Raw genomic sequence first — 22,580 nt, forward strand, 5'->3', positions numbered from 1 at the left:
AGGTTTAGGTAATGTTTTTATTTACCCTTGGATGGGCATCCCAGACATTTCCACTTCTCGACGTCTCCCCTCTCCTCCTCTCCTCTGCTCCTGTTTTAATCTCCTTTCCAGTCGTGTCTCGTCTCTCCTCTCCTTACTCTCCTCTTTGCTTCTCCTCTCCTGTCATCTATTCTCCTCATTTCTTTTTAGTTATGTAATTCATTTTTTTTTTACCACCACCCCCACAACTTTATTAATGTTCTTGTTTTTTTTATTTCAGATTAAACCTTTTCTTGATTATTCATATTTTATTTTAATCTGTTTATTATTACCTTCTGCTTGCTGTTATTACTCGGTCTTCACTATCAAGATTTGTTCCTTTTCTCACTCACTTCCATATCACCTGCTCTCGCTCCCTCTCTCTCTCTCTCTCTCTCTCTCTCAAATGAACCAGAGTGAACATGAAAGAAATATTATCAGTAAACAACTGGTATTTCTGGCCATGATGTTCAAGAATAGATTACTGACAATTTCTTATTGTCAGCACATTATTCAGCATGTTATGACTGTCAGACAATACTGACTCAATTCTTTTACAACTCTCTTCTGCACTTATCACTTGACTAGTACTTTTTCTCAGAGGTTACGTTTCTTTTTTTATGAGGTTGCCCAAAAAACTGCTGAATGTAATTGCAACCCTTCATCTTGCTCATGACGTACTTACTGTGAATGAAAGTGGACAAAAGGTGCCTAATAAAAAATTTGCTTTCACTTTAATCAAACACTGTCATTTATTATAGGCAGGTACAGCTACACAGGATACTATATGAATGTAAAATAAATTAAACCTACTCTCTACATGTTCACATGCATTACTACAATGATTGACACTTTACTAAGACTTTACGTGGGATTTTATAACAAATATAATGAAATATAAAAACATTTTGCAACAGGTGAGAAACGGGCATAAGATAATTGCAATAGGTCAAATACATTTTAAATTAATACAGGAACAACATGTAAATGTTCAATTTCAGATAAAGTTCCATCATCCTGAGACAGCAGTTCTGAATTTGGTATATTAAGCCATCAGTGGCTTTCCACGAATCTCTTCAGGTTTAAAATGATATTAGTTTATGATATGTATTACAGTTGATCATTCTGAAACAAACCGGTAACCTTTAAACAGAATCACTCTTTGAGCATTTCATGTACCTCTTGTATAATAAATGAGTAGCCTCACTACAACTGTGTTGGTACTTTGCAGGGAAAATTGTGAGGATGAAGAAGGAAATGATGAAGGCTGTTAACAGCATTGAGAAGTTGTTTTTACCAGGAAAAATTTAAACTGCCTCCAGTTTGGCTTGCTGCCTCATATTAGGCTGAAAGAGGCTGAAAAGGATTATGTACAAGGCTATCAGGAAGTAACTAGGGTGCCATGTTTGGTAGTGTGGCATGGTACGGGAGAAGGATGCTGGACCTACTGCTGACAAGTTGAGTTGAGGAATGTAAATGTGCTAAGGAGAGTTGTGAGATGTTTTTGTTGGGGTCTAAAGATGCGGTGATGAAAGCGATCACAAAAGCAGAGGGAGAGAACAATCTGCAAGTGGCAGTGCACAAGAGCACATTAAAGTGAAACGAGAGACTACTGCTCTACACCACAAAAATATGAAATGCCTCAAGTTTGAGGTTATAATTTACACAATTCCTTCTTACCGTTTGTTCATGGATGGATTTTTGGTCAATACATAGTTTATCACTGCATTTTAAAATGTTTTAAATATTTTAAAATGTAATTTTTTGCCGGGACTTTTATTTTGACAAAATGTATTTGCCATTGTGGCAAAATGTTGCTAAAATCACAATACTTGGCTTTTATTTTGACGGAAAAGTCATATGACTTCACTCAATTTTACTTTGTAGAATGGTCATATTACGACCATAAGTAAGCATGGCTTTGCTTCCGAACCGTTCTGTCACATTACTGGGCTTAATATTTATTTTAATTTGCCTTTTAAATGTATCATTGTTCGCAACTGCGGCATCTCAGCTGCAGTCTGCAATATTTGACAAGCAAACCGGAAAACTGTATTTAAAAGAGGGCTTCCAGACAGGCTTCGTTGCCTTGGCAAACTTCACAGATGACATCGGTACTACTGGGTAGGCGTCGTTTGGCTCTGTCGTTTATCTACCCGTGAATCTTTCATTAGGTACAATGAACATGTTTTGGTTTTCAAAAAAAGACCTCGAGGGAACCACTTTTAGCAAACTTATTTAATGGACTGACTTAAAAGTCCAATAAAAATTGCCTTCAGGCATATATAGCCAGATAATCGTATTCCTTTCTATTCAGTTGTTCCTTACACATAAAATAAATAAATAAAAACGTATAAAGTAAAAACATATATTTTCATGGTTATAGAATAAAGTAAAATGATTTTCCATAAAAATCTACTACTTCACTAAACACTTTTCAGTAGTTTTGATGTACCCAGGTTTTGTATACGAAAATGCCGTTTTAAGAAGGCAGATGTGTGATCTACATGTTGGAATATAATCTAATACTGATCACTTAAATATATAATTGTCAAATTTGTTTTTATGTTTTATTAGACTTAGAAGTGTAAAAAGTCATTTATACGGAGTGTATGTGATGTAAGCCTAATGATTTAGGTCCAATTGTTTTGTCACATATGTCGCACATGGAGAAAACAGACATCGCAAAAAACCCGAATATCACTATATGTGTTTATATAGAAGGCAAACTTCATGTATCGTCTCTGGCCATGTGCTGTTGTGAAACAAACAAACAAACAAACACACACAAACAAACAAACACACGCACGCACGCACGCACACACACACACACACACACACACACACACACACACACACACACACACACACACACACACAAGTACTTGACTTATAATTGGAAGGTTGCTGGTTCAAGCCCCACCACTGCCAAGTTGCCACTGTTGGGTCCCAGAGCAAGACCCTTAACCCTCAATTGCTCAAGTTGTACTCAGTCATAATTGTAAGTCGCTTTGGATAAAAGAGTCAGCTAAATGCCGTAAATGTATGTATTCCTGTAGGCTGGGTGCGTTTAACTCCAAATGCTATTCCTTTTTGTTAAATGCTCTCAAACAAAATTCAAACATTCGTGTGCTTTAATAACCTCACTGATACGAAATGTTTAATTTTTAATCTAAGCAGTAGTTTTATGTACAATAAATATAAATCGTGAACACAAGTTGCATGTTTAATGTAAATCATAAGCAGAAATTTTAGATTTTTTTTCTTCACCTTGGCATTGCAACCAACGAAGGTTACTCCCTGTGTGTAACAACGGTCCTCTTTATTTTGTATGCCTTGTAAGAAGTGGCACGACATTTTAAAAAAACCTGCTACAATGTGGTATGGTCTAATTAACATAAAGTTGGTAAACATGCAAAAACCTATACGAATGATGCCATCACACTGGTTTACTGAGGCAGTACTACAAAGTAATATATATTATGGCAAATAATATTTAAATACCTGTTGTGGTTTGAGAAACACATGAGAATAGGAGTAAATGTTGCCATTGTAGTCATGGAGCTCAGACCCTTGGGGTCTATATGCTAATATTGTGCTTCATATTAGTTATGTGAAAATGAGCAAATCTATGTTTATCGCTTGAGCTCATAGACTATATATTTAGGTTTGGTCGTAAATGCGCCACGATACGGCGCCAAAACAGCAGTGCCAATACGTATAAAGTGAGGATGTCTTTAATGTTCAACTTTCGTTAATATCTAATAAACTGTAGCTACATAATAAACAGCCTAGATGCTTTCAACAATAAGAGCATTGTATAGTTCTCTGAGCTTGATATTTTGCTGGCACACATTTCATCACCAGGTGAGGTGACATCGTCAGTGCAAGCGTAATGCTGTGCATGCAGTGATGGTCACCTTGACTGATGAAATGTGTGCCGCCACAAATATCAAGCTCAGAGAACTCCTCAACATTAAACCATTCAATCTGAGCTACCAATATTTGTTTTTATTTTTAAGAGCATTGTAGTTTAGTGCAGCACAGCTATATCCAGTTCTGGTTAGTCTAATATATTCTTATAAGACGAAATAGAGACTGGGTTCAACAAAATATTGCCTAGCATCACAGTCACTTTGGTTGACTTCAGCAACCAGTAGTGAGGCACAATAAGTTACATGCTCCCATTCAGAGTTATGATCTCCTATTTGGAGCTTCACCCTCTCCCACTTAGACGTTGTCCAGCCTGCAGTAATGCATGAAAGGAAGGACAAATTCTGGACATTATAGAAATCCCACCTGGACATATTCTGTAGGTTCCAAAAAGGACATGTCTGAGAAAAAGCAGGGCAGTGGTAGCTCAGTGGTGAAGGTACTTGACTTGTAATTGGAAGGTTGCTGGTTCAAGTTGCCACTGTTGGGCCCCTGAGCAAGACCCCTAACCCTCAGTTGCACTCAGTCATAATTGTAAGTCACTTTGGATAAAAGCGTCAGCTAAATGCCTTAAATGTAAATGTCAAAAGAGGAAGTGTGGTCACCCTATGTTAAATAAGACTCTATGTAAACAATCATATTTCAATTGCAATGTTTGATGCTGGATCCCTGTACCTATTATTTTTGTTCTTTAGCCACTGTGATATGGAGAGGAAGTAGAGTGGATGTCACTTAAAAACTGTAATCTTCACAATTGGTTGACAAATGTAAAGCCTTCATGGATGCTGTGACTATTAGGTTCCAGCAAAACAACAGGATTTGCATCCTCTCAAAAATTGGAACTGGGCAGTAAAGATTGTTTTTGCCTTTTCAGTTGGTCTTATCTTGAGGTTGTTACCAATGGCGAGTATGACGATACACTCCAGGCTTATGGTGCTGGACTTGTGGAGGCTGCGGTCACTTCACAGGTACTTAAGCATAACTTTTCATTACTTCATCTTCACAGGTGCTATAACTTAACCTGATTATCTGTTGAGGGCATAATCTCACCTAGCCAGTTGTACGACCATATATATATATATATATATATATGTGTATATATATGTATGTATATATGTATGTATGTATGTATGTATGTATGTATGTGTATATATGTATGTTGTTTTTTTTGTTTTTTTTTGCCATTTCATTTTTATAACCCAGATTTTGTCTCTGTAAATGCTAGATACACAGCACTGGGTGATTGGGAGATTGTATGCTTACATATCTTTCTGAATGTATTTGAATTGTAGCTCATCTATAAGCACTGGGTGAATACATTGATGGGATATTGCAGCCCATTTAAGTATGATGCAGGCTTCTGCCACCGTCTGAAAGAGTATATCACATCCAACCTGCAGTGGGTAGGAGAGCAAATAGAAAAAGACATAGATTCACCATATTGGCATCAGGTATTGTGGAATGTTTTGCTGTCCAACATCACCTGTAGTTGCTGTGCAACAAGTTACAAAATCATGTCACAGATATGCATTGTTTGAAAACTTTTTTTCTTGTGTTACAGTATTCATGCCTATATCTATATCTAAAATTTCATGTAACAGCCACCAAAACAAACAGCGTCACCAATTTGTATATCCTGATGTACATCAATGTTGAGCTTATTTGTTAAGCTTTTACTTGGATCCGTATGAAGATCCTGACTAGTCTGTTATTTCTTTTAGGTCCATTTGTCTCTGCTGCAGCTGCAGGGTTTGGAAGATGGTTATAATGGTCAGGTGGCTTTTCCAGAAGGAAGGCTCTCATTAAACCCCTTAGGGTTTCTGTGAGTGAACACGCAAATTCTCTCTGTGTCCCCCTCCCTCCCTCCTCTCTTTCTAAATAACTTCAAGATAACAATTTTTTTTTCTTTCAATGGTCAGACTTTTCCAGATGGGTGGAGACTTGGAGGATTTGGAGGCAGCACTAAACAAATCTAGCCAATCACGTACAGTAGGCTCTGGTTCTTGCTCTGCTCTCATAAAGCTGTTGCCTGGTAACAAAGACCTGCTTGTGTCACATGACACTTGGAACACATATCAGTCCATGCTGAGGATCATGAAGAAGTATAATTTTTCATTCCGCTTATTTCCAAAAGGTAATCTTCTTTTACAGTTACTTATTAACCCAGTCTTTTATTAGACACAACTCCCAGTAATTCTGAGTACCATTCCTGTAGATAAGGCGGTGATTCCTGGAGGTACTCAGGCTTTCTCCTCTTACCCTGGCTCCATCTTTTCAGGAGACGACTTCTACATTCTCAGCAGTGGCCTGGTAAGATGCTACCCATGTAAACAATGCAAACATGCAATGTTTTGCAAACCATGGTGCAAGTAAAGCAGTGCAATTTGATTGCAAAGTTATCACAACATTCCCACTTACTGTATCTGAAGATATCCCAGTATATTTACCTTCAAGATAGATCAAGAAATTTCCAAGCAAATGTGCCAGCAAACTGATTTGTATACATTTTTATTTGCAAATGGCACACAGCTTTTTTTGTATATACTCTTTCAGGTTACTATGGAAACAACCATTGGAAACAGTAACCCTGACCTTTGGAAGTTTGTAAGACCTTGTGGTGCAGTCATGGAGTGGCTAAGGAACATAGTAGCCAACAGACTTGCCCGAAGCGGCAAAGAGTGGGCAGACATTTTCAGCCAGTACAACAGTGGAACGTAAGACACTAAGCAGCACACACTTGCTCCCCCCAGTTGGAATTTGCCTGTAACGTGACTGTGTGGGTACAGAAGCAGGGGTATGATAGTCCTGGTAAGTATTGTGAAAGTGTTCTAACATGACGGATATGATGGCATCGTTACTGAGGGTCTATTAAAATTCTAGACCGTGACCTGTAGTCACATTACACTACAGGAAATGTATCCACATTGTGCCAGAACATTCTGCAAGATGTGATTTATTTATTTAATTTTTTGTCTTCCCACACTTCTGCATCTTTCCTTTTCTGAATTATTCAGGTTTTGTTTTCTGTGAAAACAATATAGCTGATCACTGTAGTTAACCAAAACCAATAAGAAAAACCTCTGCTGATAAAAGTTGTAATGTACTGTTGTTTTTGTTTCTTTGTTTTCTGTAGGTACAACAATCAGTGGATGATAGTTGACTATAAGAATTTTATTCCAGGTGCACCAGCCATTAACCAAGGGCTGTTTACTGTGCTTGAACAAATACCGTGAGTCAGTGTTTATAATGTCACCTGCACTTGTTGTCTTCTGCAAGACTCGTTCTGTTGATCCTCTTATTCTTGACAATTCTATTTCTGCTGCCTTTCCAGTTGATTCTGCTCCCTTTTCTCCTGATGAACATGCTGCCCTGTTACTGCTTCTCTCAGAGTCTCTTAATTCACTAGCCCCGTTGAAATCTAAAAAGGTGACTTATTTCTTCCGCCCCTCGGTATACTGATGAACTGCACACCATGAAGCAGACTGGTCCTCCATTACAAAGACTCTGTGGGACGTCTAAACTCTCTGTTCATGTGGAGGTTTATAAGCAGCACCTGACTTCTTACAGAGATGCTTTACACACTGCTGAAACAAACTATGTCCAGCCTCATTAACAGTGATAATACAAACTCCTGCCACTCTTCTTAACAGCTATTTAAACCCCCTGACAGCACTGTAACTGCTTCTCTTATAAACTGTGATTCATCCTTTCACTTCTTTGAATCAAAAATTGCAAAAATAAGTTCTCTGGAGCCCTCTGCTTATAATAACCATTTCATCTCTGGTTTTCCATTCCTCCAAACTCCTTTTACCTTTCATACTGTTGACTGTTCTTTCATGACTGATGTAATGAAATCTAAAAATAAAACCTGCTCACTTGGTCCTCTCCCTACATCTGTCACTAAAGCCTGTCTCCCTGTTCTGGTCCCTCATTTCACAACTCTTATTAATAAATCATTGATTATCTGTCAGGTTCCTTCTGTCTACAAAATTGCTGCGGTCACTCCTTTACTCAGAAAGCCTGGTGTGGACCCTTCAGCTCTGGATAACTTCTGGCTAAAATTCTTTAACAAACTGTTGCCAGTCCGGTTCAAAAGTATTTAGAAACCCACAATCTCTGAGCTATTTCAGTCTGGTTTTCATTCTTACCACAGTACTGAAACCACCCTAATAAAGATCACTAATGATCTCCTCATGTCTGTGGATTCTGGTGCTCTCTGTATTCTTTTGCTGCTAGATCTAAGTGCAGCCTTTAACATGGTAAGCCATTCTATCCTTCTGTCTAGTCTGATGACTCTGCTCTGGACTAGGTCACATCATATCGAACTGATGGAAAACAGTTTGTTACCCTCTCTGGCTATACTTCTTCCACGTCTCTTGTCAAGGGATCAAGGGATCAGTCTTTGGGCCCCTCCCATTCATTGTGTACATCCTTCTTTTAGGACAAATCTTGCGTCACTTAAACCTTGATTTCCACTGATCAAAAATCAGTAGATGGATGAAATGCAATTTTCTCATGATAAATAGTGATAAGATAGAACCAATTAACATGAGTTCAAAATCAATTATCAAAAAAACTGATTCTTTTTTCTCTCCATTGATACAGTTGTATCTCCTCCCCCCTGGGCCTCAGTTCCACTCTTTAATTTAGTGCCCACATCACTTCTATAGTTACTTTTTTTTTCCCATCTGTGCAACGCATCCAAAATGAGTGCATCCCTCTCTTTTTGTCTGCTGTAGAAACTCATTCACGCGTTCATCTCTAGCTGCTTCGACTATTGCAGCTCACTTCTAGTCTGCATTAGCTCCTCCTCTGTTCTGCCTTCTGTCTTCTCAACCATACTTGCTCTCACCATCACATTAAAGCTGTTCTCCAACAGCTCTACTGGCTTTCTGTAAAATACCGTATCCAGTGTAAAATACTCCTACTCAATTACAAATCGTTAAATAACCTCGCTCCTTCATACCTTTCTGATCTTCTCCTTCCTTACAAACCTACGCCTACTCTCAGTTCTTCCTCAGCGGGGCTGCTTACTGTTCGTTCCTCCATCCTAAACAATTATGGTGATATGCTCCTTGACTTTGGAACTCTCCTCCCCCTCTGGTCCAACAGTCTGCAACTCTCCCTATATTCAAATCTAACTTTAAAACATATTTTTCCCCTTGTCTATAATACTTCTCAAACCTAAACATCCCTTTCATCAGATCCTGCCCATGGCCTGTAAGTGATATTTATAAATGTTATGTATATTGGATATGTTGTCTTGTATGTACAAATAGTGTCTTTTTACTGACTACTGTGAGTCATTAGGTACTTGGAAAAGTGCTAAATAAATACAATTATATTTTTATTATTATTAAAAATACTTAAAAAAAAAAAAAAAAAAAAAAGCAGAAAATCCACCCTGGTCACAAGTATCTGTGACCTGATATTGGATGTTTAACAACCCTATCTTTTTGACTGTTTGTAGTTTTTTACTATAGTGCTATAGTGTCAGCTAAAGTACTGCACAGTATCAATTCAAAATAAACCATTCTAAAACTATTGAAACTACATTAAAAAACATGGTGCTAAAGCTACAATAGGAGGAGCAGGACAAAACAGATTATTCCAGAGTCTTGGGGCAGCAACAGAAAAAGCCCAGTCACCTTTAAACTTCATCTGAGAGTGTGAAACAGCTAGGTAGAGTTGACTAGAAGGTCATAGAGCTCATGAGGTGGAATGAGAGCAGAGGTGGTCAGAGACATCACTCAGGGCTAAGCAATGCCATTTAAAAACCTAACACTTTAGTGCAGTGCAGTTTAATAACTTTGATAACAGTGTAGTGATGCCAGCACAAATGTAGTACTTTACCTTTTCTTGCATTTTGGAGCCCTTTTAAATTTGATAGGCTAGACTGGCAGATTTCCAGATACAATGAATTATGTTAGTCAGTATGATAGGAAATGAGTGTGGATAATTACTTTTAAATCCTTAAAAAACAGCATACTTTTTATTTTTGCTATACCCCTCACAACAGCATTTACTTCATTCTTAAACTTAAGAGCAGAGACAAGAAAATAACACCAAGACCTTGTAAAAATGGCTATATACATTAGATTCTAATGGTCCCACATCATTAGCTATGGCTCTGACTGAGTTGGGATTTAAGATTTGGGATTAATGACACAGAACGTGTAAATTAGAGGGATCGTACTCCGAAACCTCTTTATATTATCAATTTTGCAGACAAAAAACCTCATGAAATATTCACATATTTCAGTTGTTGTAGAAACATGTAGTTTCTCTACAAGTTCTCACAAATAGATTTTGGTGAAGAGATCTTATTGAATTTGTGGGGACCTGAAATGAAGTGTCTTGAGTAACTGCGCTCATCACATCAGCAAGGGGAGATTATTTGTGTGTGTGTGTGTGTGTGTGTGTGTGTGTGTGTGTGTGTGTGTGTGTGTGTAACTTTTAAGTGCATACTGTCCTTAGTAACAAGACATTTGCAATTATTCATGGGCTTTGCCAAAATAGGCAAATCCGATCTGAGCAAAAAAAAAAACAAAACCAAACAAACAAAATAAATGAATTCAACAACTAGGCTTGTAATGTGAGCATAGCCAAAGGAAAAAAAACAAAACATTTCTGTGGTGTTCGTTCCTTTATTGCAGAGGGATGATCCGAACTGCAGATAAGACCAAAGAGCTGTATGAGACAAGATACTGGGCCAGCTACAATATCCCGTAAGCACCACGGCTTAATACACACCTGCATCATATTGGATTAGATGTTAAATATTTCTGTCATTCTAGCATACTGTTGTCACTGCTTTTCATACTTTTTCCCTATGATTTTAGGTTTTGAGATTTTCTAATTTTGAGTTCAATTATTTAAATGTGTAAAGTGAACGTGAGATTTCACGTTCTCATCTTTGCCATTAGACAGATAGGTGTAGGCATAGAGAAGCTGAAGAAGAAAAAAGATATTAAATAGTTTTCACTTTTTTCCTGTTTTTGTTTTTAGGTATTTTGAGGAGGTGTTTAATGCAAGTGGCGGTCAGGATCTGGTGAAGAAGTACGGTTCATGGTTCTCCTTTAGTGATAATCCAAGAGCTCAGATTTTCCGCCGGAACCAGTCACTTGTCACAGACCTGGAGTCCATGGTGCGATTAATGAGGTATGAATCTGGCATGATCCGTTCTACTTTCACAAGAATTTAAACAATCAAATCTAAATGGGCTTTTGTCCACTGGTATTTATATACGTTCTCGGCCTCGTCTTACATTTCTGTGTGCCTTTCCCTTCTATACTGCAGGTTTAACAACTTTAAGAACGATCCTTTGTCAGAGTGTGAAGCCTGTGATCCTGTTCAGAATGGTGAGAATGCCATCTCTGCACGCTCGGACCTTAACCCGTCTAATGGCACTTACCCCTTTGGAGCTCTGAAACAGAGACCTCATGGTGGAACAGACATGAAGGCAAGTACTAGTGGCCACAAAATGTGACCTCAATAAACAAATTTCAAAAGCAAACAAATACATTCATTAGTTCATTGTCACTCTCATTGTAGATGACATCCTATGGCTTCTTCAAGAAGTACGAGTTGCTCGCAGTCAGTGGACCTACATGGGACCAGGTGCCGGTGTTTGAATGGAGCACTTCTCCTTATAGCAGTTTGATGCACTTAGGCCACCCAGACCGCTGGGACTTCCCCACTGTACACGTCAGATGGTCAGAATAAATCTCCCGTTTACTTGAAAAAGTGAAATTTAAATGTGCTGCACTAAATGAGAAACAGAATGACAAAATGACTTCTACAGAGCTGAACATGGAAGCAACTGCCTATGTAACTGAACTCACCAAGTTGCGTATTGTGGCATGAGAGCGAGAGAGCATGCGCGCATGGGCAGGGCACAGTGAGGACTCTCAGAAGTCCATGTTCTTCCCAGCATCCTGAAAATTTCAAGTTTTAAAGTTTCAATTTAACACTTTAAATTTAGTTTTAAGCTGTTGAATTATGTGCATGTGTTTATTTAGATTGTCTTGTCTCTCAGTTTAAATAAGTGTGTTGGTTGTGCCAATTTTCCATGTATACTAATCATATTCTTGTCTGATCTATGAATGCTTCACTATAAAGAGCATTATTCCAAGCAGAAATGTCTGAAAATAACTGGAAATTACAGATAATTACAAATATTTTTGAGGAAAACAAGAATTGCATCATGTGATTAATTCATGCAGTGCCGCAATGTATTTTGGTTTTGCAATCTAAACATATTTGTTTCTGGTTGTTAGGCATGAACATATTTAGAATTGAATTGAGTGTATTGGTGATTACTATTGTTTTTGGATCCCCCCCCCCCTCCCCCTCAAAGCTGTTTTCTGTTGCTCTTAATCACCCATAACAACAAAGGGAAATCATTTTTACAATTCCAAAAATTAAATAAAAAAATGCAAATCTCTTATTTTCAGAAGTATTCAGACGACTTTTATTCAGTACTTTCCCCTTGGCCAGTTTTGCACACCTGAATTTGGGCAATTCATGGCAAATCTTCTCAAGCTCCTCCAGATTGGCTGGCGAGCACCTGTCAGCTGCAATCATCAGGTCACTCCACAGATGTTCAGTGGAGTTTAAGTCTTTGCTTTGGCCTCGTCACTCTGGCACATCCAGAGACTTGCCCCAAAGTCACTCCAGTGCCGCTTTGGCTGTCCGGTGCTGTTTTTGGGTCATTCGGTTCGTTGTCATGTTGAATGGTAAACCATGCCTAGTCTGTTTGAGTGCGCTGTTATTAATTTAACTGTAAAATAAATAATAATTTAATATTTTATTCTGTTTTTTCAAATTTCCCATTTCACAAATATAATGCTGTCTTTTTTAGTTTAGAAAAAAATAAACATATTCAATGAAATTGGCTTTAAAACATACACTAGAATGTGAACTATTTTCATTGTGGGCCATACCAAAAATATATCTGGGTTTTGAATGAAAACTGTACTGCATCTGGCATCTTTACAGCATGACATTAAACTGCAATTTTTCTACAACAAATTTGTCAGCAACACAATCTGAACATGCAGAATAGACAATTCAGATTTTTAAAGTGTTCTTCCCCCAATTTTACAGATGTAATTCAAACCGGAATTAGCTGGGGATGCAGTTCCTGGCAATCTGCCTGCCATAAAGTGTCCCCTTAACTTTAAATGATGATCCAGTTCAACAGCATTTTGGACATATATACTTATTTTAGTCAAATAGATGCAAATAACCAGTTTATATTTCCTGCACGAGCTTCATGGATGTAACACCATAAATGGTATACGGTAATGTATACACATGCTGGTTATAAAATCCTGGAATAAAATAAACATAAGTTACAGTGTGCACATTGCCAGTACTTATCAGTGCATCTTTTATTCTTTCAATCTGCATTAAAAATGCATTATGATAGGCTGCAGTAGGCACACAAAACTCACAAACCACACACACTTGGAACACAGGACATAACACTGTCCATGCCTAAACTGCAGTATATGTTGCTTGCATAGCTGATGAAGGACCTCTGTCCAAAACATCCTGTTTCTCTGGAAACTCAATTCCTTGCATTGCAGTCAGTTTTGAAAGCTTTTCCAATGCACACGTTTAGCCACACAGCACATTTAAGTCTTATGTTTATGCATTTGAAAACACCTGCACATATTTTATTTCTTTACCTCACATTTTAATTTAAGCCGCATCATTAACTCTGCCATCAACATTATCAGACTCTTCATCCACCAAGTTTTCATGAACTGTATTGAAAAAAAAATAAATCGCCTGAAATTCGATAAAACTCAAATATTTCCACAATATTTTTACACTAGGAGGGGGTAGAAGTGTCAGAATAAAGCCAAAATGTGAAAAGTGATGCTTTCTGAGTAAATGAAAACACATTAAACCGTAAGCCTGAAATAAATCTCATTTTGCTTATTTTAATGCTGCCCCTAATCAGAGCATCCTACAGCATCTAAGGTTTTCCCCAAGCAGTCTAGAACTGGGGCTGTGCTGGCTCTAAATGTATCATATGTATATCCGTTTGAAAATAATCAGTTTGCTTTATTAACGTATTTAATTTATTTCATTTTTCTAATTATAAATTATAGTATACACACATTTTTAAAAATCCAGAGAAATAACAGAAATTGAATCTGGATGCGATGGCCCAGTAATATAAATGAGTAACTTGCTGCTACTACCTTGCTTCTACTTAAGTTATTAATTATATATAACTTGTATACAAATAGTGTAGTACAGAGTTTCCAGAAAAGCAGGAATGTTTCAGTGAGAGGTCCTTCATCAGCTGTTCAAGGAATTTCTAGGAGGACAAACCAGTTTCTATTAGAAAAATGTTTACACATAGCAATACAGTACCGCAATTATCATCAGAATGGTCATTTATATGGTACTGTAGCCTGCAACCACTTTAGATGCGCTACATGTAAATTTAGTCACACAGTCACTAAAATAATTAGATCAGTTGCTATCACCCATTGCTCCTCATTCACTGCATTAATGACTTATCTGCTTGCATTGTCCATTGTTTCTATGGCAACACTGAAGTTAAGAAATTAAGTTAAGAAAAAGAACTGATCTACACTCTCAGAACGTTAGAAGATCATGGGATGAATGAAACAATTTACTATCCACTTTTTCTAATATAAACTGTGGATACAAACTAGACTCCTTCATAAAAAGCTGCCAGGCTTTCTACATCACAGTAACAGTAAGATGACAATCTTACCTCTGACATAGATTTGTTTAAAAAGATCATTGAGCAATTAAACATCACAAAGCACAAGCTTATAAGAAAATACAATAGAAGATAATAGTAAATAATGCGGCTGAACATAAAGTGACAGGTTCTTGAATGAACACAAACATGGAAAATACATTCCACTAGCACGGGGTGGGGGGGTGTGGTTATGTAGGATTATTTCTGGTGCAGCTAATCCAATTATTTAAAGTGTTGTTCAGGTTAAGGCTAAGAGGGTTGAAATGCATAAAAAGATAAAAAATGACTAACAACTGTCATTAGAAATTATGCCTTTATTGTTATTTTTAAATTTACAGTTCAAAAAGGTAAAATCTAATTAAATACAAGTTTGTATGTGCCAACCCACACTTTTTCTATGAGATTTCCATCGGAGATAGAGTGCCCGCCTCCAATTCCAGTCAGAAAATATGAAAAGATAAATAATAAAGGAATAAGTTAAACATATTCATCCTTCTGATAGGCTTGGCTGAAGTGCTTAGACTTTCTTCTTTCCATGTCAGTCAGAAGAGATGGTGGAAGTGTGAGTGCTTGTTTGCTTGGTTCCAGCGTATCAGAAGACGGAACTTCATATGCAGAGGACACTAGTCCCTTTGGGCTGAATAACAAAACAGTCAGAATTTTGTATCTGCCATATATGAACTATATTACTTTATATTAATGTGTTTATTAGGCATAATGTATGTATGTATGGTGTATATATATATATATAAGCTTTGAACTTAGGACTAAAATGTGGTAAACCTAAGACCAGAAATTGATATTGAGATTGATATTGAACCACGCAGCATGCATCTGTATACAGTGTCAAGAGTTATACCTTGACTGGCAGCCCTCCATTCCTGCAAAAATGCTGTATAGGAATCCTCCAACTATGAGAAGTGCAGAGCCACCCCAACCAATAAATAACGCTGATCCTATTTCATACCTGTCAAAACAGAACGCACGTTATAACCGACAGGTTTTTTTTGTTTGTTTTTTTTTAGTTAGGGCTCGTTTTTGGCACTTGTCTCAAATTTTTTAAAAGTTAATTATTATCTGGTTTGTCATATTAAGACCGAAGTGAGCAAGACTTGGTTATGCTCAGGTGAAGTTACATTTCAGTACTCACTTTGATAATGTCACCACAGATACACAGATCAAAGTATATAATAACAGTTGTATGTATACTTGGTTACATTTTTTATTATCACAATAAGCATTTAATAAATGTCTGTTGACTTTCTTAATGCTCTTACCACACTAAACTATATATATATATATATATATATTACATATATATACATACACACACACACACACATTTTTCTTTCTTTCTTACTTTAGTGTTCGATGGTTGGGATCCAGGAACCCTGAAATAACCTTATTTCCATACCAGCTGAAAGCGAACATAGCACAAAAACCTATGGTGCAAAAAAATTACAATCATAAACACTATAAGATTCTCACACAGAATTTCCTAAATCTAAAGTCAGTTATTTACCTGATGCAAAATAAATCATCCCTGCAGTGAAAGTAATTCTTGCATTCATCATTTCAGACCCTCCAAGTTTGGTACACTTCATTCCTACTAAGGCCAGAATGTCTCCAAACAATCCCAGGATTATGGAGGTTATGATTAGAGCTCGACACAAATGGATGTACACTGTTTAAGAGCAGACAACACAAATATGCATGAAAACATATGTAATAAAAAGGTAATCTTGAAGTCACAATCTCTACTTATACTAACAATGGAAATGAGTAACAACATTTTTATTACATGAATGAACCTAAATACAGTTTCTAATGAATCTGGGTTACAGGATGGTTTATGCTGTTTATCTTGTCCACAGACTTGCACAATTAAGCAAAAATTCCCACCACATCACTATATTTTAGATTAGGGAGTGTGAGATGGTTCTCTCTATCTGTAAAACACCGATTTCTTTTTATATATAAGGTTCTTGTCAACAAGAGTATATTATGTTCATGCTGACTGAAGACTCCAGATGAAACTATAGATACAAACTCCAACTCCCAGAACACCAAGGCAAACCATCATATGCCATTGGCCTGTCAGTAAACCTTCCGTGGGTAATCATCGCCTGAATTCTGATTATGTTCACCTTTGGTTCCTTTCCAATACCCTATAAAAACAAACACTCTTGTTATCTTAACCTTTTGCAAAGTGTTGCCCCTGGTTTTTCTGGTACTGAGTGGTCTTCTGTAATGTTTGGATGGGACATGGCAGAGCATGATGAATCCACCAAGTGCTGTAGAGATTACAGGAGAAACATCTGATAATAAAGTGGGAAAGTGTGCCTTCAGGATGTCTGAAAGGGAATGTTCTGTCAAAACGTACTATTGGAGCAGCAGAATTTAAAGTGCAGGTGTAACAAGGAGCAATCACAAGGCAGACGCATTTGCTGAGAAGAGCGAGATTTTTCAAAGGTAAATCCAGAAATGAAGTAATAATAACAGTCCAGGGTCAAAGAGACAACATAGTGAGTATGGGTAAAACAGTAAATAAAAAGGAACCAAAAAAAAAGGGAAGCAGGCTACAACAAAACATGACTAAAATAATCAGAGGCTTGTACCACTCAAAATGAAACAAGAATGATAGATGCTAGGATAACAATGACCAGCCACACAGGATGTTTGTGTGTGTGTGTATATATATATATATATATATACACACACACACACACACACACACACACACACACAGAGAGAGCGAGAGAGAGACTAATGAGGGCTAATGAGAACTAAGGGGAGGCGAAAAAAACTAAAAAACAAACAAAACAAGGAAGTAAAGCAAAATAAAGATACAAGTAACCATGACGACAGGATGGTATGGAAGGGTCAGTTGCGACAGCAGGCAATCAAGAATACACACCAGCCCCAGAAAGCTGCAGAGTTAAGGATCGTCTTGGGCCTCGTCTACTATTGTTCATACTTCACCCTGAGCTTAGGAACAATGCAACATCTCAATAAAAAAAAGCAAGTGAGTGGTATTGGGGATGTGCCTTGTGCAGTTTACAAACAATAGCCTGTTTCCATCAATCAGCACACATCATTGTGGATGCCAGTCCGGTATGCCTGCCATCATGAGACATCAAGAGACATAAGCAGAGTGAGAGGTCATTCAGAACAGTGCATTATGGTAACCGGGTATATGTTGAAAAATTATTTCCAGACAGAAGCACTAGCCATAGCATGGGCATGTGAGGAATTTCACATTTTTCTTAATAATAATAATAATAATAATAATAATTTATTTATATAGTGCCTTTCACAAAGAGTAGAGGTACACTGGCCAAATCAAATAGATATTTGAGGTCATTTGTTCCATCAGCCACTGGGCTTTTAAACAAGTTGTAGATCCATTGGCTAAGGACTTAAGGACTTTTTTTACATCCTCTTCCAATGCTAATATATCTATTGTACAAGTTATATGTATTTAGTTTTATTGATATGTGAGGGTTTTTTGTTGTTGTTGACGGCCAATTGCAAACCAAATTGCCCCTTGGGGATATTAAAGTTAATCTAATCTAAACTAGTAGCAGAGCATGGCATGGCAGAGCTCAGAGGAGAGGCAAGGGTGAGCCAGGTCTGAAAGAAAATTGGCAGCAATTTTGGGGTATGATGTATTAACAACAGTAATTAAGGAGCAGACAACCTTCAAAGCCATATATTCAAATGACGTAACATCATGGAATTTGAGTGTTTTGACTTTGAAAGTAGAGTGATGGACTATTGCCAGACTGCCACCTTTCCTTCTTAAACACATTATAGCAAGAAGGAGTTAACATATTTAAACTGTAGAGTCTCCTCGCTGTTGCAAGGTTTCGATGAGTAGAAGAATTTTTTTACATTTTTTTTTTTTTGACGGTTATGTCAGTAATAAGTGAGCCCTAATTAGTTATGGATTGGGACTTCAGAAGTGCCAGGTTTACGGGTTATGTGGGAACAATTCTCAGGAGCAGTTAATCTTTGGAACAGGCAAAGTAGTACATGTTTAATTCCATGCTCAGAAGTGTCGTTCGACTAATAAACTCCTTTGTATAACCAGAGATAGGGGATTGTAACATCCGAAGTGTAATGAGCCATTGGCCATTGCTTGGATCAGTGCGTATATTGTGGGTGATGAAAAGTATTAGCTGAATGATGCATATTATTGGTGACCATCAGTGACCATCTGTCGCCTGTACTCAATGTGGTGTGTTCTGCATCATTGGCTCTAGTTGCTTCTTGTCAGTGCTTTTTGGCCAATTGCTCATGCTGAATCAGAAAATGGGCATTTGGCTGTGAGTTGGGATTTTTCTGTTTTGCTGTTCAGTCTAAATTTGACTTGAAACAAGATAACACACACATATAGACAACTTTTGAGTTATTTTCTTTTGCACAGGAGCATAACGTACATGTGTATCATTCATCAGCTGTTGTCTGTTTGGTGTGTTTGAGTGTAAACATGCAGCCGACGAGGGCAACGGAAATAACTGCCATCTTGAGGTTGCTCCAGTGGTCACTGTACAATTCCTCTGGCACCCAAAACTTGTGGAATAACTCCTTAATGATCTGCTCTGCTGACCACATTCTGGTCCAGGACCATGTATGCTTTAGGTCACTTGAAATAGTCCATAACCACGAGGACATAGCTGTTTCCAGCATTACTTGAGGGAAAGAGCCCCAGGACATCCGTGGTTATTCTCTCCATTGACGCACCAGGGCAAAGGGACGAGAAAAAAAGAGTGTGCTTCTGCTATGGCAGTCTCAGTACATGTGTAGCTCCACATCTGCATGACAACCTGGCCAATAGAACCTCTGCCTCAAATGCTGAAATGTTTCATGCCACGTGGCAAATGCACTGTGCCCAGCACACTCTTCCTCCAGATGCACAGAACCAGCAGTTGCCATATATGCTGCCCAGTCACCAGCTCATCTCACACATAATATTGCAGCTCATTATGCATGCAGAGGCTGCCCCAGCTAGCACGGCATGCTTTAGCGGTGGGCCCATGCAACATCATGTCTCTTACATCTGTCACATCGGGAGCAATCCTCTCAGCTGTGTCAGCCCACAAGGAAGGGGAAAATGACTACCAATGGTTGGAATGTGTGAAAGACAACCGCACCATCTGCCACTGGGGGTTCTCTCTTAGTCATAACAGCCAACAGCATGAATCAGGAGAAAATCCTTATGTTCTAGGAGCAGGAGCCTGCAGCTGACATGGAGAAAGAACCCGCACAAAGTTCATCAGGCATCTTCAGAGCTGATATGGTATGTTTATTTAACATATTGATTTTTTAAAACCCAAATCTGGTTGATAGATGCCAGTATTGGGGAAGCTACTTTGAAAGCATAGCTTTGCAAGCTACCAATTCACACCAGAAGTAGAACTACAGAAAAGCTACCCTACCCTATTTTGTTTGGTTAAGTAAAACTGCTTAAAGTAGTTCAAACTACTGTTGTAAAAAAAAATAAAAATAAAATAAAACTGACAATGTGATACAAAATCTAATATAAAAAAGCCACATGCCAGAAAAACTGCCACACAATTGAGTTTATCGCAAAAAGTGTCCACTTTTTCAAGGGTCATGGGTGCACTATTAAAAGAAAATTCTTGAAAAATTCTTGAATGGGTACATGTCAATGTGAACATGAATCGTAGAAATAGAATAAAAAAAGTTGCTTACACTACTGAAAAAAATGTTACATGCTTTTTTTGGTATGAATTGTTTTTCTTAAAATACAGTTGTATTCTAGAAAAATGAGAACATTTAAACTTATTAAATGAGAAGATTAAAACTGTGTTAAACTGTTGTTTTCTTGGTGCGATTATATATGGTGTGGGTAGGATTTCTCACAACCAGGTATGTGGGCATTTTACATTATATCTTTAGATACAGTTAGTCTACTATTGAAGAGTAATGCAGGCATAGAACCCTTAATATTTGGTACGGATCCACAGAGCCCCCAACCCACACTCACACCCCCACCTGCACTCACACTACACCCTCACAGTGTTAATAAGCAAACTTACTTGCTTACTTGAACAAAGGCAACCTACACAGACCTTATGCCAGGTTAAAGGCTCTTATTTTTCATTTTCTGAAACCAAATCAATAACCTCTCCCTATACTGCTACAGAAACTTGAATCCAGGCTACCTTAGTTTGCTCACCATACTTTAATTTTACATTTACCTGATGCTTTTATCCAAAGCAACTTACAATTATGACTGAGTACAACTTAAGTAATTGAGCGTTAAGGACCTTGATCAGAGGTCCAACAATGGCAACTTGGCAGTGGTGGGGCTTGAACCAGCAACCTTCCAATTTCAAATCATGTACCTTAACCACTAAGCTTTTAATTCTTCTTTTGATCCTTTCAATTACAAATTTTCATTACAAATTTGTTTGTTAATAAGTGTCCTTTGTTGGTCCTGTTGATCGATAAGTAGATTACCTGGTTGGTTAGTCCCATAGGTTGCTTAAAATAACCTTTTTAAAATTTGTTTCTCTACTCTTTTCTTTAATAGCTTAGCTAGCTACATGTATCCACTGCTAATTGTTTGTGCTAAATTTAGCTTGCTTACATTGTTATTCTTAGGCTTGTTATCCTAGTGATCCTAGTGAACTAGACACTCCTGGTCATTAATAGAATCTTAGTCAGTGATTGTTTTGCATGTTTTTCATGCCTATGCTTATTCAATAAACATACCTTGGTTATTATGTCTGTGAGCCAAGAGTGATATTATAATATTTGGTAGACGAGAAATAATCACATATCGCATTGGCAACTTTCTTGAGTTGAGACTGAAGTTATTAATAAATTAATTCAAATTAATAGAAATTTCCCTGTTAATTAGGGTGGTGCCCCAAAATTTACCAACTGTAACTGACAATTCATTAAAAGTATTAAAATCGCCATATCAGTATTGTTTTTATACAGATTATTTTGTCTGTCCACTGCACTACCGACAACTATTCTATTCGTTGCCTGTTCTGTTTGCCGATTTTGAAAAGTTTCCTTGGATTGTTTAAAAAACATTTTAAAGCCCTGTTTTGGACAACAGTTACCAAAGTTAGCAGTAGTTCATGGGGCACTTTACGCTGTACTGAAATTATCGGGATCCAGTGGTTTATCCATCATCATGTAGAAACGTTTATTTTTTATCAGAATACAATGATTATAAGTTACATGGGCTTACTCTGCAAATCAAGCAATGATGGAAACTCCTTGCAGTCAGTCTTCCCAGTAGAATCAGAGGTGCAGTCTTGCCAGAGGTTGGAAAAGAAGTGGGCAGTGGTGATGACCGTCCTTGCCACTGAAGAGTATGTCCATTGTTCTATTGCTATAGTTGAACAAACCAAGATCCATCCACACACACAGGTGACAAAACAACCTATTTCAGCATACATGATAACAGTCCTGTAATTCATGGCTTTGATGAATCAGACTGCAATTTAATTTTGAGTACCCTAAGCAAATTCTGTTGATGTAATCTGTTGACTGTATGAGGTGAGTGAGTGTGTATGGTTGTCACATAGCCTCACAGTCACAAGGGAGGAGGTGTTATGAAGTTCCACTGTCTCTGGTTTCAAGGTCAATACAACACTCAGTTGTGTTTATAATGGACATGTGTGCTGTGAAATACCAGCATGGCTTGAATTTTGATTTAGTAGCAAAACTCATCCTACTGGTACATTTCCTCCTTTAGGGGTGTCAGTGGGTTCACCACTGGTGAATTTTTCCAGGTTAAATGTTGGATTGAACAGGGTATACAGATTTTGCTATATGCAAATACATGTTTGATTTTTACTGTGCTCCCGAAGACACATTGCCTGCACAG

General features: G+C 37.6%; 2 protein-coding genes across 3 annotated transcripts; one reads left to right on the forward strand and one right to left on the reverse strand.

Annotated features, from left to right (window-relative positions):
• Positions 1–1,883: 1,883 nt before the first annotated feature.
• plbd2 (phospholipase B domain containing 2) lies at positions 1,884–12,763 on the forward strand. 2 transcript variants are annotated; one of them, XM_027023302.3, is made up of 12 exons: positions 1,884–2,142; positions 4,826–4,919; positions 5,244–5,402; positions 5,673–5,773; positions 5,871–6,085; positions 6,167–6,261; positions 6,505–6,665; positions 7,085–7,180; positions 10,608–10,679; positions 10,960–11,112; positions 11,251–11,413; positions 11,506–12,763. In XM_027023302.3, exons 1-12 carry the CDS (start codon positions 1,934–1,936, stop codon positions 11,674–11,676), a joined length of 1,689 nt encoding a protein of 562 aa, XP_026879103.2. In that variant the 5' UTR covers positions 1,884–1,933; the 3' UTR covers positions 11,677–12,763. The 2 variants fall into 2 exon arrangements, with proteins under 2 accessions (XP_026879103.2, XP_026879104.2); XM_027023303.3 differs by lacking the exon at positions 7,085–7,180.
• Positions 12,764–15,042: 2,279 nt separating this feature from the next.
• cldn10l2 (claudin 10-like 2) lies at positions 15,043–22,280 on the reverse strand. The gene is made up of 5 exons (XM_027023292.3): positions 21,939–22,280; positions 16,227–16,388; positions 16,065–16,146; positions 15,564–15,671; positions 15,043–15,341 (listed from the first exon to the last, which is right to left on the reverse strand). The coding sequence occupies exons 1-5, from the start codon at positions 22,168–22,170 to the stop codon at positions 15,182–15,184; spliced, it is 744 nt and encodes a 247-aa protein (XP_026879093.2). The 5' UTR covers positions 22,171–22,280; the 3' UTR covers positions 15,043–15,181.
• Between the last annotated feature and the right edge of the window lie 300 nt (positions 22,281–22,580).

The sequence above is a fragment of the Electrophorus electricus genome, chromosome 9, assembly GCF_041902795.1.
Source record: "Electrophorus electricus isolate QZ-2024a chromosome 9, ASM4190279v1, whole genome shotgun sequence".
Taxonomy (NCBI): Eukaryota; Metazoa; Chordata; class Actinopteri; order Gymnotiformes; family Gymnotidae; genus Electrophorus; species Electrophorus electricus.

Bases quoted from the DNA above. Each gene is read 5' to 3' on its own strand.
- cldn10l2 (XM_027023292.3), bottom strand. From the start codon at position 22,170: ATGAATTACAGGACTGTTATCATGTATGCTGAAATAGGTTGTTTTGTC. The intron at 16,147-16,226 runs GTAAATAACTGA...TTTGCACCATAG, and splicing joins GATGATTTATTTTGCATCAG to GTTTTTGTGCTATGTTCGCT. The intron at 15,672-16,064 runs GTAAGAAAGAAA...CTGTTTTGACAG, and splicing joins CCCAACCATCGAACACTAAA to GTATGAAATAGGATCAGCGT.
- plbd2 (XM_027023302.3), top strand. From the start codon at position 1,934: ATGGCTTTGCTTCCGAACCGTTCTGTCACATTACTGGGCTTAATATTT. The intron at 6,086-6,166 runs GTAATCTTCTTT...CCATTCCTGTAG, and splicing joins ATTCCGCTTATTTCCAAAAG to ATAAGGCGGTGATTCCTGGA. The intron at 6,262-6,504 runs GTAAGATGCTAC...ATACTCTTTCAG, and splicing joins ACATTCTCAGCAGTGGCCTG to GTTACTATGGAAACAACCAT.